At 42.5% G+C, this 16,270-nt stretch overlaps 1 protein-coding gene across 3 annotated transcripts in view; it reads right to left on the bottom strand.

Annotated features, from left to right (window-relative positions):
• Window positions 1–15,789, bottom strand: part of mylk4b (myosin light chain kinase family, member 4b) — a 42,819-nt gene extending 27,030 nt beyond the window's left edge. For all 3 annotated transcript variants that reach the window (XR_013935755.1, XM_080474217.1, XM_080474218.1), the window contains exons 1-2: window positions 15,577–15,789; window positions 6,720–6,972 (exon numbers count right to left, since the gene is read on the bottom strand). Coding sequence is in view for 2 of the 3 variants with exons in the window: in XM_080474217.1 (XP_080330343.1) it covers window positions 6,720–6,972; window positions 15,577–15,641 (318 nt within the window). In the remaining variant the exon portion in view is untranslated. The remainder of the gene's footprint in view (window positions 1–6,719; window positions 6,973–15,576) is intronic.
• Window positions 15,790–16,270: the final 481 nt, after the last annotated feature.

Below are 16,270 nucleotides of genomic sequence, written 5' to 3'. Positions count from 1 at the left end.
TTGAAAAATTTACATTAAACTTCAAAAAAGTTCCACCATCATTGGTCTGGTTTTTCAAGCTTGTTTGTCTCGAACGGACAAATTCAAAACAGGAAAAATGGCGCTGTTCTTCAACAATGAGGTGATAAGAAGATATCTGGATGCATCTCGTTGGCATCGGGGCGACAGTGTTAATGTGACAACATCCATTCCTGGTTCATGCAGGCCTGCTGCTTGTGCGCCTCTTCCAAAATCCACCAGACGATGAATGAACCCGTCGCACGCTCCCTAATTAACATGTCGCCCAACAGGCGAATGCATCCAAACTCCTCCTCGTCGCTTGCCGTATTACCTGTGCGTCTTCGGCGCTCGTGCTTGCTCTTCCCCTCTTCTTCACCGAGAAGAGATTCCACAAGCGTCGCCACAGAAACGTAGCCACCAGACACACACTCCCAAATATCCAAAGGTCTTTATCCCGCAGGAGGTTCTCCATGACGGTACGTGGCTGTCCACCTGCACGCACGGTTCTGTGTCTCCCCGCAGCCTCTTTGCCGCCGCAGCCGAGAGGCCGATGCTTATAAAATAGCCGGAGTCCGGCAGCGACACATCTAATTCTCAGACTCGGGACGGCGTTTCTGTGCAGACGAGGCGTCCATTCACCCACGGCCCGGCTCACTCACTGCCTCCTGCCAGGCGACCTAAAAGGAGAGGACACGCTGTCTCCGAGACGAGAAGGGGACAGGTGGTGTCGGGTTGAGGGTGTCGTTGCAATACGCAGAATCAGATGCCTTCTGCTGCTACCGCCGCCGCCTCCGCCACCGCCGCCGCAAGCTGGCATGTCAGTGAGACCCTCGCCATATCCTTTAACTTCGGACACAGCACTTCACACATGCATGCACACTCACTGCCAGCCGGCCAGCCTCTTGGCCTCTGCAAAGCCACACAATCGTGTGAGTATAACACTGGACAAGTATGTGTGTGTGTGTGTGTGTGTGTGTGTGTGTGTGTGTGTGTGTGTGTGTGTGTGTGTGTGTGTGTGTGTGTGTGTGTGTGTGTGTGTGTGTGTGTGTGTGTCTTCACGCCAAAGGAGCAAATTAAAGGCATAAAGTGACACGTTCACTGCGGTTTTAACCGACGGGGTTCTAAGAATCTTCCACCACAATGACTTACTTCTACATGTAAGAATAATCTGCACCTTATCCGTAGACCACTAGTGTCATCAGAAGAGAAATTGAGATTGTATTCTAATAGACTTTATATAAACATAGATATAGTGGTGTAGTGTTGAGCACTCGCCCTCACAACAAGAAAACTCCTGGTTCAAGTCTGGAATTTGCTGATTTTCTTTGCAGGTGTTGTTTTTTTTTTTCTTTTCTAGATACTCCGGCTTCTTCCCACAAAACAAAACAAAAAACTAATTTTAGTTTACTTGGTGAGGCTGAAGAAACCGTCGGTGTGAGTGTCTGTGATATTCAATAATAATCACATTTTTAAAATGACTGTGACACAGGTGTGTATATAAAATGAATAAAAGCAACAGAGAGCTGGGACTGACTCCAGAAATCTGAAGATTTTATAACTTTACTCGTAACAACCGTGTACAAACCCTTCTCGCCGTATGACACTTTGTTTTTAGGCCGCAACAGGAAATATCATTGAAACTGATCAGGTTTTGTCTGCGACAGACCAAAATCACCTCGACAACAATACGGTAGACTGAAACGCAGCACGCTGCACCAAACTAGATGAAAAGATGTTTCACCTCGCAGAACTGTACTCATGCATTGCGAGGCTTTAAGCTACGAGGGGAGCAGGAGTCAAGTTGTGCAAACAAACTGGGTCACACCTTATGTTTCCATCGTATGTGACATTAGGCCCCATGAAATCCATTCCATTTTGTTTAAAAAAAAAAAAAAAAGTGTCCAATTCACATTTAAAATATTCCTTTCAAGATTTATTGTGACGTGTTTTTATTTAATTATTTATATTTATTCACATTTATTTATTTAGATTTAGATGTATTTATTATTTATTCACTTGTTTGTTGGTTTGTTTTACTAACTTTTAGCCACTTCATACGGTGGCCCAGAAGGGCCAACAACACAACACAACACACCAACAAACAGTCGCAACACACCAACAAAAAGTCGCAACACACCAACAAAAGCTGCAACACAACAACAAACAGTCGCAACACAACAACAAACAGTCGCAACACACCAACAAACAGTCGCAACACAACAACAAACAGTCGCAACACAACAACAAACAGTTGCAACACAACAACAAACAGTCGCAACACACCAACAAAAGCTGCAACACAACAACAAACAGTCGCAACACACCAACAAAAGCTGCAACACACCAACAAACAGTCGCAACACAACAACAAACAGTCGCAACACACCAACAAACAGTCGCAACACAACAACAAACAGTCGCAACACACCAACAAACAGTCGCAACACAACAACAAACAGTCGCAACACACCAACAAACAGTCGCAACACAACAACAAAAGCTGCAACACTGCTGTTGTTGTGTTGTGGCTTTTGTTGTTGTGTTGCGACTGTTTGTTGTTGTGTTGTGGTTTTTGTTGTTGTGTTGTGTTGTTGGCCCTTCTGGGCCACCGTAACTTCAGCTTCTTTCTGACACACTCATCAGTGTGTTTCCTTAATTTTAAAAGCAGAAGCCTTTAATTCAGTTTGATGGTGTTACTCCTCCAACACCAGGTGAAGATGTGACACTGACATCAGGAATGGAGACGCAATAACGCGACAGTGTGGCTACGACACAGTCCGACTGTCAATAAGTCTGTCTTTTCCTGCTGCTTGTCAGAATGTTTTCACAATCGTGACAACTTCAAAAATGTGGAAGGAATTATAGCCGTAAAAGTGCAACACAACATCTTCAGATTTCATGCTTAAAAGGTAAAATATTTATTTTTCCTTTTGAATGAAATGAAGAATTATAACAAAAAAAATTCTCTTTTCATGCCTTGATTTGTTAGTTTGATCATTTCTAGAGTCGTACTTGCAATATAACACATTCAATTCATTCACATTTATTTTCTGCCATTTCTGCTTCAAGTCCCTCTTTTTTTTTTTTTTTATTCCTGTCCATCGTTTTTGCGGTTTTATTGAAATCATTGTTGGAGAAGGTGATCACATCGGCCTCATGGGGGAAATTCAGGTGAGCAGTCCATCTTAGGATAATGTCACTTATGGTTATTAATCCTAATTTGACTTTGTTTATGTTGATTGTATGTTTTTAGAATTATCTTGGGGGGGGGCTAGACTGGATTTTTTGATATCTGGCATTTTTTTGATAATACTGTGAGGGTTTGACTGCGCATGTCACAAATGTACCCATGCTTTTGAATCTTGTCTGATGACTAGTATGTGGGAAAAGAGCTATATTTACCTACTGTTAGGCAGTTTTCTTTAATTTTCCACAGATCATTGACCTACTTGTTGAGGTTATGACTCTAAATCCTGAAAGAAGTAAATGTGACATAAAACTGAGCACAAATCATGCAAGAGTGAAATATTTATTAAAACACTCTTCTGTTTATAAAGTTACTAGAAAATATGAAAATCATTAATACTTCTGTTGTGTATTTTTGTGAGCCTGAATGGCAGCTGTCTGCCCCCCCCCCCCCCCCATGTCATGTACATTCTGTACACTCCACCTATAGACAAACATGATCGGATCTGCTCTGTTAGGGTTGTCAGCAGAAGGCTGCAGTTTCCTTTTCGGACTGAGGGTGCCTCTGTGTGCGTGACGTCTATCCGTCCAGGCAGAGCTGTTGATTTACACGGCGTAGTGGAATGTGACCGCTGCAACATGGCCGATCAGTCCCCCCCCCCCCCGCTCACCGACTGTTACACATGCAATTTTACAGTATGAATGAATTTAAATCTGAAAGTGAAGGGGAAACGTGCGATGCGTTAAGTGTTATAACGTTGAAACGTGCTGCTGAAGATTCTTCAAAGTCAGTTTTTATGGTTGCAGTGCAGCAAAACAAGTTGTTTTTAACAAGCAACAGCAGCTGTGGAGGGGGGGGGGGGGGTCACTGGGGTTAAAAAGCAGGACCCCTGCGAGGAGAACTATTCCCCGGTGGGAATCGGAGGAGAACCGATGCACAGAGCACCGAGGCAGTGGATCTGTTTCCAGGTCAACTAAATCATTAACTAAATCATTATTGGGTACAAATGGCAGACGAGGGAGGAGGAAAAAATGTTTTAGGTGAAAATCAAAGATGAAGCGGAGGTCAGAGTTTAGATGTAAAATAAATGAATAAATAAATAGAAAAGAAGAAAGAGTTGTTCTCTGGGGACTGTGGTAGGTTGAGATCTCACCTTACATACATTCCCTCTCTTGTAACTACATTTTCCCTGTGAAGTGAGAGAGCGTGAAGCAGAAGTGATGGCGCAGTGGTTCCCACTTCCACTTAACTGCAACGAGACCCCAGTTTGTTTACTCCAAAGTCTCTCTGTGTCAACAGGTTGCGTTGAGATGAATGGAACTCATACAGGATGAGGAACATCCTGTATGATGTCAGAAATTCTAGCCCGGTTAGGCTGGTTTTCTCATTCCAGGTATCCACCAAGTGTCTGAGCAGCAGCAAATCGTAGAAAGAGTCCAGTGATGGTTGTGTAATGTTCGCTCATACTGGTTATTATCACTGGAGCTTTGATGTTGATTGCAGCTGTTTCTCTTCCTTTCTTGCCCAAATATTATGAACAGCCTCCACCACCATGTTTTGTTTCCTGCTGCATCCAGAGGCTCTCAGCTTTCGAGCTCGACTGACGCTTTCTTCCCTGCAGTGCCCTGTCGCTGGTGGTGCTCCCTCTGGTGGTGCTCCCTCTGGTGGTGGGGAAAGCGGTGGTAGATAGTAGAGTCGTCTCAATTAAAAAACGCTTCCATTTTCAACGTTTAGGGGGTCAATAGTGATGTCATTGGCTAAGAGAGCTGTGATCATTTTCACTGGGCAATGCCACTGAAATATGTTTAGTTCATTTTTAAAATGCAGGGTTATGGTTAGGGTTAGTTAAATTAAAAAAATCAGTTCATTAAATTAATTAATGAAATTATTTATTGGCTACTATTCTCTCTCTCTCTCCCTCTCTCTCTCTCTCTCTCTCTCTCTCTCTCTCTCTCTCTCCTGTAGGAATATGGCCAGCCAACATAAAATCCGGAAATATCCAGCTTAAAGATTTAACTCTTACTGAATTAGGAATATTGGGTCTAAAGTGTTGTTCTTATTTATAAAAGTATTATTACTATTATTATTATTATCAACAATCTTTAAAACTACCTCTGCTTAATGATAGATTCACAGCTGCATTATATGAAACTGACCAGACTGTTAACAGGACGTCCAGGAGCAAAGTGGGGCAGCACCAAGCCAAACGTGTGTGTGTGTGTGTGTGTGTGTGTGTGTGTGTGTGTGTGTGTGTGTGTGTGTGTGTGTGTGTGTGTGTGGTGTGTGTGTGTGTGTGTGTGTGACAGGTAAGGCTTCAAACAGCCACTAAAACACATTTAGAGGTCTGCAGCGCCCTCTAGTGGGCGTGTGAAGTTCCCTTCTGCCGGGGTCTGCAGGGTGAACACATGTCGCGCCATCAGGGGGCACAACAATGTCTCTATTCCCCTGTTGTCACTTCAGTTCACTGTATTTGTGTCCCCCATGGGGCAAATTGTGTTGCAGCACAGAATAATTCGCAAAGAATACACATTCATACATGACACACAACATTTAAAAATTCAAGACGGAGGGATAATACAACATGCTGACACTACATCGGTAGCACTGGCTCACTATAATAGTAAAATTATCTAAAACAAGTCGGCTCTAACAGCCTGTCAGCGATAAATTCAAAATTGTTAAAGTACCATCAGTGCATATTAGAGGTTCCTGCCTCCTGTGAGAAGCCACATAATCAAATTAGGTTTGACTCCTCCTCCTGCTCTGTCCTGAATTCAGAGGGGTAATGACTTTAGGGAACAAGAATGGCGAGTACCTGTTGAAGTCTGAGCCTAAAGACAAAAACTGGAACTCAGCATGAAGGAAACGGATTACATTATAGCCTTCCTGATAAAACTGACAGACTACTGAAGCAGCTTTAGTGGGTTGTTTATTTTACAGTTTTAGCCAAGACAACAAACTACAATAATAATAATAATAATAATAATAATAATAATAATAATAATAATAATAATAATAATAATAATAATAATAATTTAATTGTCCGGACTTGTGGGTGAGACAAGTAGGATCTATAACAATAAATACAGCAGAAATTGACAATACAGAAAGGAAGGGAGGCAGGAAAGGTGAAAATTAATTAATATAAATATAGAATAAAATAAATAAATAAATAAATAAATAAATAAATAAATAAGACAGACCGTAGTAATGCAGTCAGTTTCTTCAAGCTAATGTTTATATCATTATTATTATTATTATTATTATTATTATTATTATTAGGATGATAACAGTTGCTTTCTACAGAGGTCAGCAGTAATCCAATAACTTTTGGAAAATGGTCTAAATGTACTCGAACCTTTTGACAAATGAGCGTGACGAAGTTAGAGGGAGTAACTCAATCTGGCTGGAGGCTGACAGAGTTCAGCCGAGTGATCCATAACAAGTGACGCGCACACACACACACACACACACACACACACACACACACACACACACACACACACACACACACACACACACACACAGGTACCTGCTGGCTTCCTCCTTCCAGCTCCACATGTTTCAGCTCCCAGAAGCTCCTCATGGTCTCCACCTTCTCCAGGTGCCGGTAGAAATCCAGACGGCCCAGTCGGAGGCTGTTGCTGCGGTTGCGGATGGCCTTCAGCCCCTCCATCTTTTCAACGATGGGGGACATGGGAATCGGCGGCGGCACGGCCGATGAGCGGGACTTTGCATTGTTCTTGCCAGAAACTGACTCGTTGCACAGAGTCTTTTTGTCCGACCTGAAATCCAAACAGAAACGACATAAGAATCTGTTGTTTGTTCTGGTTTGCTCGTTCTCCAAGCTTCTTGTACTCTGGTATTTTTCTACAATCCAAACACGTATTTGGGATTATTTGTTCAATCTAAATTATGTGTTTGATTGCCTTGTTTTCCTGTGTTACCCTGACATGACCCATACTGACCCATCTGCATTTATACTTTATCTATACTTGTACTTTTTCCTCCCATTTTTTTAATAACAATATGAAATTAACATAGTTGATCTGCTAATCTGTAATTTCTTTATTTACATGAAGAATTTATATTTGTGTCTTTGTGTTTAAGTGTTAAAAACTGCACAAATCTGAGCAATTTCACTCGGTTTAACCATTTGGTAAAGTAAATTGTGTGTTGCTTATTTGTGAAATGCTCTTGGTTAAAGAATTTACCTTCATTTTAAAGAGTATTTCTCTTTCTTCCAAACTAACGATGATGACTTAATTATGATAACATTTACACAAATTGTACAAATCCCTCACCACGATTTCAGTGTGTTCATAACAACAAAACATGTCATTAAATCACATAAACACTTTTTGTTTCTTCAGCAGCAGCAGAGGATTGGATGAGAGAATAGAACTCCAGCATCCTTCTTCCAACACTGTGACAAATATATAACCCAATTTAAAAAGCATTTTCAAACTATAAATTAATGACACACGGGCAATGGTTTTTGTTTTTGTCTTTTTCCGCCACAATATTTCTTTTAAATGTTAAAAGTGGCACATAATGATGTGAGTAAGTTACTTTTGTGACTTTAAAACCTGTTGTGTGGAAAAACTCAGCGTCTCACACTATAAAGGTTTAACGAGTCTAGAGTGCAATTTAAAGAGGTGAAGTCCAGCGAATATAGTTGGTTCTAAAACTCCAGATGCAGTTTGACGTGTCCAGGTGTTTTAAATAGTTGTCAGTCTAGTTTGGGGCTTGTTATAGGAAGTTGAATGTAGAACCCAGTTCTGTTTCGGAGAGTCCAGTTCAGTTGTATCGAAAAAAATAAAATAAAATGCAGGTATATCAAAACAAAAACTCTATTAGTGTGAGTCTGTGTTTCTATGAAATAATCCAGGTGGTCTGGTTTGAAGACACGAGGAGGTAGGTAGGTAGGTAGGTAGGTAGGTAGGTAGGTAGGTAGGTAGGTAGGTAGGTAGGTAGGTAGGTAGGTAGGTAGGTAGGTAGGTTTGGGGCTGGTTGGTCAGGAAGATAGGTTGAATGAATGTTGTAGACAATATAATGTAGGCTTGAATATATTTATAGAGAAAGATGATATAGACATTATTTTTTGTTCAAATCCATAAATCAGATCCGATACAAGCGATTAAAAAAAAAAAATCAAAAAAACACCCTCTGCTGTGATATTCAAATAAAAACACAGAAAATATAATTACAGCCGCAGGGCCGCTCAGCGATTTGCACCATAGCTTTCACCTCCATCATGCAACAAATGATACTAAAAGGATTGCTCGCCCGGCATTAACAGAGTGGCAGAGCCTCTTGCCCGACTCTAATCTACACAGTTGAAATAGCTATGCAGCCCCGTAAGCTTTGATCCGGCCCCTCCGGAGGGCCGGCAGCGTCTCCCATCCAAACGAGATGACTGATGGTGTGGTGGAGAAATCCACTCTGACGCCTGCTGGCTTTCTGCTGCGCTCTACCTGTTGAGCCTCCGGGGGGAGTCATGGAAGATCACCAGGGGGGGGATATTTATACCTCCAGGGTGTAAATGTCCTGCCTTTGCTTGACAATTACAGAGGTCAGTGAGTGGCTGCATGTTTCGGTGCAGTGCATGAGCCTCTAATGCAGCAGGCAGAGCGGGTCTCCAGCATCAGAAGCTCTCTGAGGGTAGGATTTCAGTTGTAGCGCTAAAACCTAAAGTGTAGCCAAGGATGCAGCTGTCACTGCTCTTTATGGGATGTATTTACAGATGGCAGGGCTTCAAATCCCCTATTATTTTCTTCCTTTAACTTCACTTCAACTGCATCTTTCCTTGAAATAGAGGGATGTCAGCTAAGGTTATGCCAACAGCGCAAATACACACAAAACTGAATATTCAATGTGCAGTCGGACTCTTATTGTAAGCAAGCAATGTTTTGCACAAGGTACAAGGTGAAGTAAATCTTGAAATAGATGTTTAACAGGGATTATATTACTTAGAATTTAAGCACGTTCCAACAGTGTGTGAATGAGAAATATGGGCGAGACGAACCCTCCCTCTGGTCTGTGCATCACTCACAAGGACACGGCACAAAACTGTCATAAAAGTACATTTCGGATGATTAGTACACAGACATTAAGAGTTGGACAGTCGTTGTAATTCATTATTTCATTAAATAAAAGTCTGGGATTTTTTGCTGTAAGCTATATTTTATATATCATAATGTCTCTTAATGTCAAAGTTATTTTTCTGTTGTTGCACTTTGATTTTCTACACAGAAGAGGCATTATTTCTATTTTTGATTCATTTCTGTATCAAAGAGATTGTTTTTGGCATATTAGAGCGTGTTGATTAGCCTCTCTGAATGGGCGTTTTTCTTTATTGAGACATGTTTTTTCGGTATATAAAGCATCTTCAAGTGAACTTAAGATTCTCGCGGTCAAACAAAGTGACGTATTTAACATGAACTTTGTTTCTGTGGCTCTTCATTTGGTTTTCCTTTTGTCTTGAGCTCATGTTCAGATTGCATCACTCCCATTTTATATATTTGTACTTATGCGTGCAAGGATGTAAAAGAATGAAATAGCAAAGAATAGATGTAAGTAATTAATTCCACGGGGACATTTTTAGTAGCATTGAGTCATAATAAAATGAAATATCAAACGGGTACACCACATACATGTCAGGCATGTGCATATACAAATATGTACGCATTCATAATAATTATTATTCAGTACAGAATTATTCATAATAACAACGGAAAGAGTTAATAAACCTGATTAATAGGTATTAATTTACAAAGATATCAGAGCATTGGAGCTAATTCTAGGAGTGTTAATCCGATGTCTCATAATCAGATAGCTGTTGTTTACATGATCACTTAAATACTCCGATTATCTCCGAACAAATGTCCTGACGGTTTCATTCAGAAGCATTCCAGACAAAGAGTGAACGCATGTCAGCGTATTGTGTTGCTTCTTTTGACGTCAGTGAAGGAAGCGCCGCTTTTCAGACTCGCGGTGAGACACAACAGTGTCGGTCCCCACCCGGCCTGCACTTTTTAAATTTGGTCCTTTGCCATACAAACCCTCCCGTGCCGCGTCCCGACTGTGTCAGCTGGTGCTGAGGTGGCCGGCTGCCCCTCAAGCGAGCCCTTTTGCTCCCCGGGGGCGAGCCCTGGGGGTCACTGACGTTAAAAGGCTTTATTTTGGGTGCCCTGTGAGTGAACGGTGTCGGTCAAGGGTCACGCCACCACCAGAGAGGGAGACCCTTAAAAAAAAAAAAAAAAAAAGGCCAGACCCGTCAGGAGAGCCCGCAGCCGGGCAGACGGGAATTAAAGACGATTAAAATCGCTTTCCATCGAGGTCGCTTTGACTCATCCCAGTGTCTGCTGCAAACCAGCCGTTACATAACGATGTCGCACGTGGAATGCGGCCGCGTTTTATGTGTGCATTTGTAGTTTGTGTATGTTTGCTTTTGCTAGGCGGCCCTGCAGTAATCCCCCCCCCCCCCCCCCCCTTCTATAAAACAGCAGGGGGGTTCCTATCTGTCTTCTCCATCATAATCCTTCCGTGTAACTGATAGGAAGAACTGCATGTGTCTCATACCTCTTAAAGCAGCAGTGAATCATGGAGACCCTCAGGACTGTGTGAGTCCACAAGTGTATGTTTAGATGAGCAGAGAGCAGACAAAGAAAAAAAAACTAATGCCAAGTGAGCCACAGGAGCGCAAGGATGACAGAAAATATCATTGGCAAAGACAACATTGGCAAATCAATATATCGGTATTAAATCTACAAGGTTTTATATAACAGAATAAAAACTTAAAAAAAAAAAAAAAAAAGTATACAATATGATAATAACAGAGTTTAATTAAGATTCTAATAACACTTTACAGGTGTAAAATAGTCCCTGCTTGTTCAGGAGAAGGGCCAAATGCTGACCAGAGTCTGCACATCGCTGCGGATTTACCGTAACAAGCTAATCACACGAGGCACAAGCTGAGTACAACGAAAGACGGTTCCAACAGGTGACACTGTGAAGTGCGTCCATTTCTGTTTGAGTGATCACAGGGACACAGGTGGAGCGCGGCGATGAAGGGTTCAGTGAGGGGAAAACGGCTGGCACTAAAGATATATTGGTACTATAGTGAGGTCAACAAGAACATGCACCTTCAGTCTGTGCAGACAAACCCCATTTAAAATGTGGACGCCCTGATTTTTCTTCAATTTATCAAAGTTCAAGTCAATGCAGTGTGATTAAGTTCTTAGCATTACAGTTTCAGTTGTTAGGGTTAGAAAAGGGTTCGGGTTTTCACTATAGAAAAGCATACATTTCCTGGCTATACATTACACTTTTATTGTTGTTGTTAGGTTGGTTGTGCGACTTATATAGAAGGTCCCACATTATCCAGTTTTTCCAACCATTTCACATCAATGTCATTCAATTTTATTTTAATTATATTTAATTTACATACAGTTCCAAGAATTTCTATCTGAATAAATATGTTTTAAACCCTACATATTCCTTTTTTATGCTATAGTATCTTGTCAATAGTTTGAGGAAATGTGATCACCTTTCCCAATCTTTGTTTTAAACCTAAGTTTGATCAAAATCGTGGGTGAGTTGACACAATCTTAAATCAACTTGACGTCAGCACGTTGGTAGTTTGTCGCTGTGTTTTTCTATACGCCTAACATTAGCATTAGCCTATAGCCACTCCAGTTGTGATTAGCAGAATTAACTAACGGTTGGCTTCTCTGACGAGCTCTCTTCGTGCAGGTAGTTTATGTAGTTCACCATTCAGATTCTCATGAGAAGAACTGACGACCAGATTATAGAGTAACTTCCTCATGTAACTTCAGCTAACATCCAGATTATTAGGCATCTTCCTCCGACTTCCGCTGAGTTCATGGTGAATCGGTCGAAACTTAACGTGAATCTAGTAAAAGTGCATACAAACAGATTTCATTTGGTTTTTACATTTATTTCTTTTAATCTCTGAAGTTTTCATGAACTTTGTAAAATCCTTCTAATCAATGAGTTCAGCACAAGGTTGATGTTTTGTGTTTGATGCAGCCGGGTTTAGAGGCTGTGAGTGATCTGTATTGCACAGCGATGACTCACGTAATCTGGTTAATTTACACCTTCTATTTTGTGTGTTTAACACATATGGAAATAGAAAATGAGACTGCAACATTTCCTGATTACCAGCAGCTGTTCACTCGCTTGATTAGAACGCACCGTTGCTAAAACCTGCATGATGATGTCTTCCAGCTAACCAAGGCTTCAATATATGTGTGATTTGTGTAAACAGGTTGTGCTGAAACATGTTGTCACTTTATATATTGCGTGTTTTGTTTTTTGTCATGTGCTGAGCCCCTAAAATCAACAAAGATAGTTTTTTTTTTTTATCTTATGAGCTAACTGACTGTCATACAGTTAAATTCCTGCTGCTCTTGCACATAGACGTTTTTTTTGTTTTTTTTATTATTGCACCGTATTAATCCTTCATGGGGGAAATTCCTTTCCAAACTGACTCATCGGGGGCACTGGCGGGGGCACTGGCGGGGGCCGAGGGTTTTGCTCAGGGACCCCCAGTGCATGTTTTTTGGGAGCAAACATGGGGAGAACATGCAAACTACACATAGAAAGGCCCCGGGCGTGGGATCGTTATCAGCAGGAATCACTTCCTGCACATACTGAGGACGTAGCTTTAGGCCATGTCATTTGACATGACAATGAAGTTAGTTTCCGATTTGTTGCCGAGTTTGTGGCTTCTGATTTGGGTGAAGTATGACTGATACACTCATTAACAGCAAACCTGGTCCTTTTGTCTACGTAACTATCGACACACTGCCCTCTGTCTGGACCGTAGACTGCAAGGCTTGCGTGGCGTCGATGCAGAGACCGTGCAGAGGTGGTTCGGGGCAACGCATTGCCTTCATGATCAAAGTTGGATCTGAGACCCCCCCCCTTGGGGTGCATGAGATCCAGGGGAGACCTGAAGCTTTGCCCAATTTGAGGCTGTTCAAATGAGTTCAAACCAGAAAAAGACGCCCAGAGACTCTAGAGAAGATGTGGGAACAGCTTTTATTAGGGATGCACCGATACCGATACCACTATCAAGTATCAAGTCGGTACAATACTGTACAGAGTACTTGTATTTGTACTTGGAAAAGGAACCCCGCATATGGAGTATAGGTTAGACTTTATGGCAGTACGCATATCAGTACTCAGTATTAGCTAAAGGTCAGCACTTGTACTTGTACTTTTTTTTGAAAATGGTATCGGTGCATCCCAAGGTTTCATTTTAGCAAATCAGAAATCGCACCAGAGGCCCCTAGTCTTTCTAAAGGAAATCTGAGCCGGCTCTATAAGGGTCTAAAAGTTATTTATTTTTATCCGACACAGCAGTGGGTGTGTCAGTCAGTTAGCAGTGGAGAATAACGGGCCGGACTTAAACATTGCCCACAGAGTTCAGGTCCAATAGACATTTCATTTTGCACATTCTGCAATTAAAATCGAACAAATTATCTCGGTGCCCCTGCCGCCTGCTGAACACATATTTCAGCCTGCCGTGGGCTCAGATAACATGAAGTGGTGTGGTGTGGGCAGACATGAAGTCTGCTGTGTGTTGTGTACACTTGGGCATGCGTCCATGTATATAGTACATACTGATGTTAAGGTGAGGACATTAATGTTCTTGGGTTTGTTACGCTTCAGATCAGCGTGGTACACAAACAGCAACAGGGGGGGGGGGCAGATAAATGGCCTTTTTAAAAATATTAAGACCAGGACAGAGGGTCTATTTAATGTCGGTAGGGGCAGATGCGTATGAACTGTCTTCACTTGGGGGGGTTATCTTTCTCTCTGGGACATCTACTGTCCTGTTTTGTAGTTGCATGGAAACAGTCATCAAAGCCTATAAACCATAGGTATGTGTGTGTGGGGGGGGGGGGGGGGGGCATGGAGAGGAGAACAGAACTTTATCAGCCAAACGTTTCGTTTTTTTTCTCACCTAGAAATAAGCACGTACCTTTCAAAATGTCTAAATTGGACAAATTACTCCCCGGACACTGTAATAAAGTTCAACTATTCTAAATACAAAGAGTAAAAATCCAGCATATGGGAGACATATTTTTAAGAAACTGGAAAAGACTCAAAGAGATTCTAAAATATAAGAAAGTTACTCAAAAGTTTGTTGGAGAAGCTTCTCGACTGCAGCCTCGTTCACCCGAGAAAAAAGCTCCAAAAACACAGAACATAATTCCCAGCCCATGAGGCTTCGCTACAGAGGATACTCATGTGACTCCAAATTAAAACCCCTCAAATTGAACTTGTTGACTGCCCAGACTCGATAATATCAAGTTATCAACAGGTTTATTTTCGCAGATTCCCTCCTTTTCAGTGAGGCCAACTCGCCACAGCAATCATCGAAACTGAAGCCTCAATCAGACGTCGCTCCCGGGAGGGTCCATTGCAAATAGTCTGGACTGTGGAGGTTCTCTGAGAAAGGGGCCAAATTGTCACTGGACCCCAGCAGCCCCCCCCCACCCCCCCCCCCCCCCCCCCCCCCCCCCCCCTGCGAAAGTCAACTTCAATTGCCGTGTACAATGGAGACGGACACACCGTTTACACCGAGACGGACATTCGAGTGCAACGCAAGCTTTTGGAGGAGAAACACTGTATGGTCAAACCCAGTGCACACAAGTGTCAAACACGTAGACACAGACACAAGCTGGACGGTATGCACGGACGTACACAATCACTTGAGCCCCCGACAGACGTATTCTGTGCCCACAGCCCTCCAATCCTTCACACTGACAACAACTCAGCAACCTCGGCAGAACAGTGTAACCGTAGAAGTTTCCCCTCCTCGTGTACTTTCCCATTTCGCTAAGAACAAAGCACGGCCCTTATTTTAGTCCATGACAGATGGAATTTATGTTCCTTTACAGAGAAATTACACACAACTTAAAAGAGGTCCCACCCTGCCGCTTTTATTCAGTTTCACAATTTACCAGATAAGAAATAAGTGTTGACAGGCCACTGAGAGTCTTTAAAAGGCAACTCTGTAAAGAGTTTGGAAACTTACAAGTGAATCCTGCTTCCCCTACTTGCCTTTTAAATGTAAAATACACAGGTATTTGTCAAATGATGCCAATAGAAAATTATCCAAGGGGTCAATGTGCGCTAAATAAATCAGCCTCCTGCGTAACTTGACAAGTAGCACCTTGCCCTGGATGTAACTGATACCATGGGAGCGGAGGTGTTAGAATTCAAAACATGGTCATTATGCAGGTTTAAGACAGCTTAGCATTTCAGAAGAATATACAACAAGAAAAGGGCAGTACTACAGGAGGAAAATGTCTTAATCTGTGCTCTAATTGGGAAGTCAAAGCTCTACCTACCCTTGGTAGTTGGGCACGTTTGCAATCACCAGGAACTTCTTTTCCTTTCCTCCCATGTCTCTCATCCGTCTCGGTTCCTCCACTAGGTATGTGAGTTCAGGTTTAATGACGCCCGTCGTTGATGCTCTTGTTCCTCCCTGATCCGCACGCAGATAGACAGATCAGGAGTGACGACTCGATGGGACGCTCCGGCTGCTTGTGGCTCTCTGCACTGGGAGCCACAATCAACCCGAGGGGGGATAAGCACCAGAGGGGTGGGAGGGGGAGGCGGTGGTGGCAGTGGGAGGAGGAGGAGGAGGAGGAGGAGGAGGAGGAGGGAGGTCTGCTCTGCTCTGGGACCCGGGGACCACAAGCAGGAACAGAGCTGAAGAAGTGTTCCAGAGAATGTGGCTTGTTATAAAGGAATGAGTGGCATGCCGGAGCACCATGTGTGTCTGCAAAGAGGACGGATGATAGACTGAGAGGGGGAGAGCTGGGGGGGGGGGGGGGGGGGGGGGGGGGGGGGGGGGTGACATGTGGAAGGAGCACAGACACCGACGGAGAATCCAAAAGCTTTTATTAAACCAGTGTGGTGAAAAACGCAACAATATACTTATTGGACACTGAAAGTAACTGTTAATGATGAAAACGTTGTTACCACAGATATAATTACTAATAATAATGTTGTAATGCTTAATAGCTGAAGGTTTAGCAT

This window comes from Lipophrys pholis, assembly GCF_963383615.2.
Source record: "Lipophrys pholis genome assembly, chromosome: 10".
In the NCBI taxonomy this organism is placed as follows: Eukaryota; Metazoa; Chordata; class Actinopteri; order Blenniiformes; family Blenniidae; genus Lipophrys; species Lipophrys pholis.
This window is presented reverse-complemented; position numbering and strand designations above follow the sequence as displayed.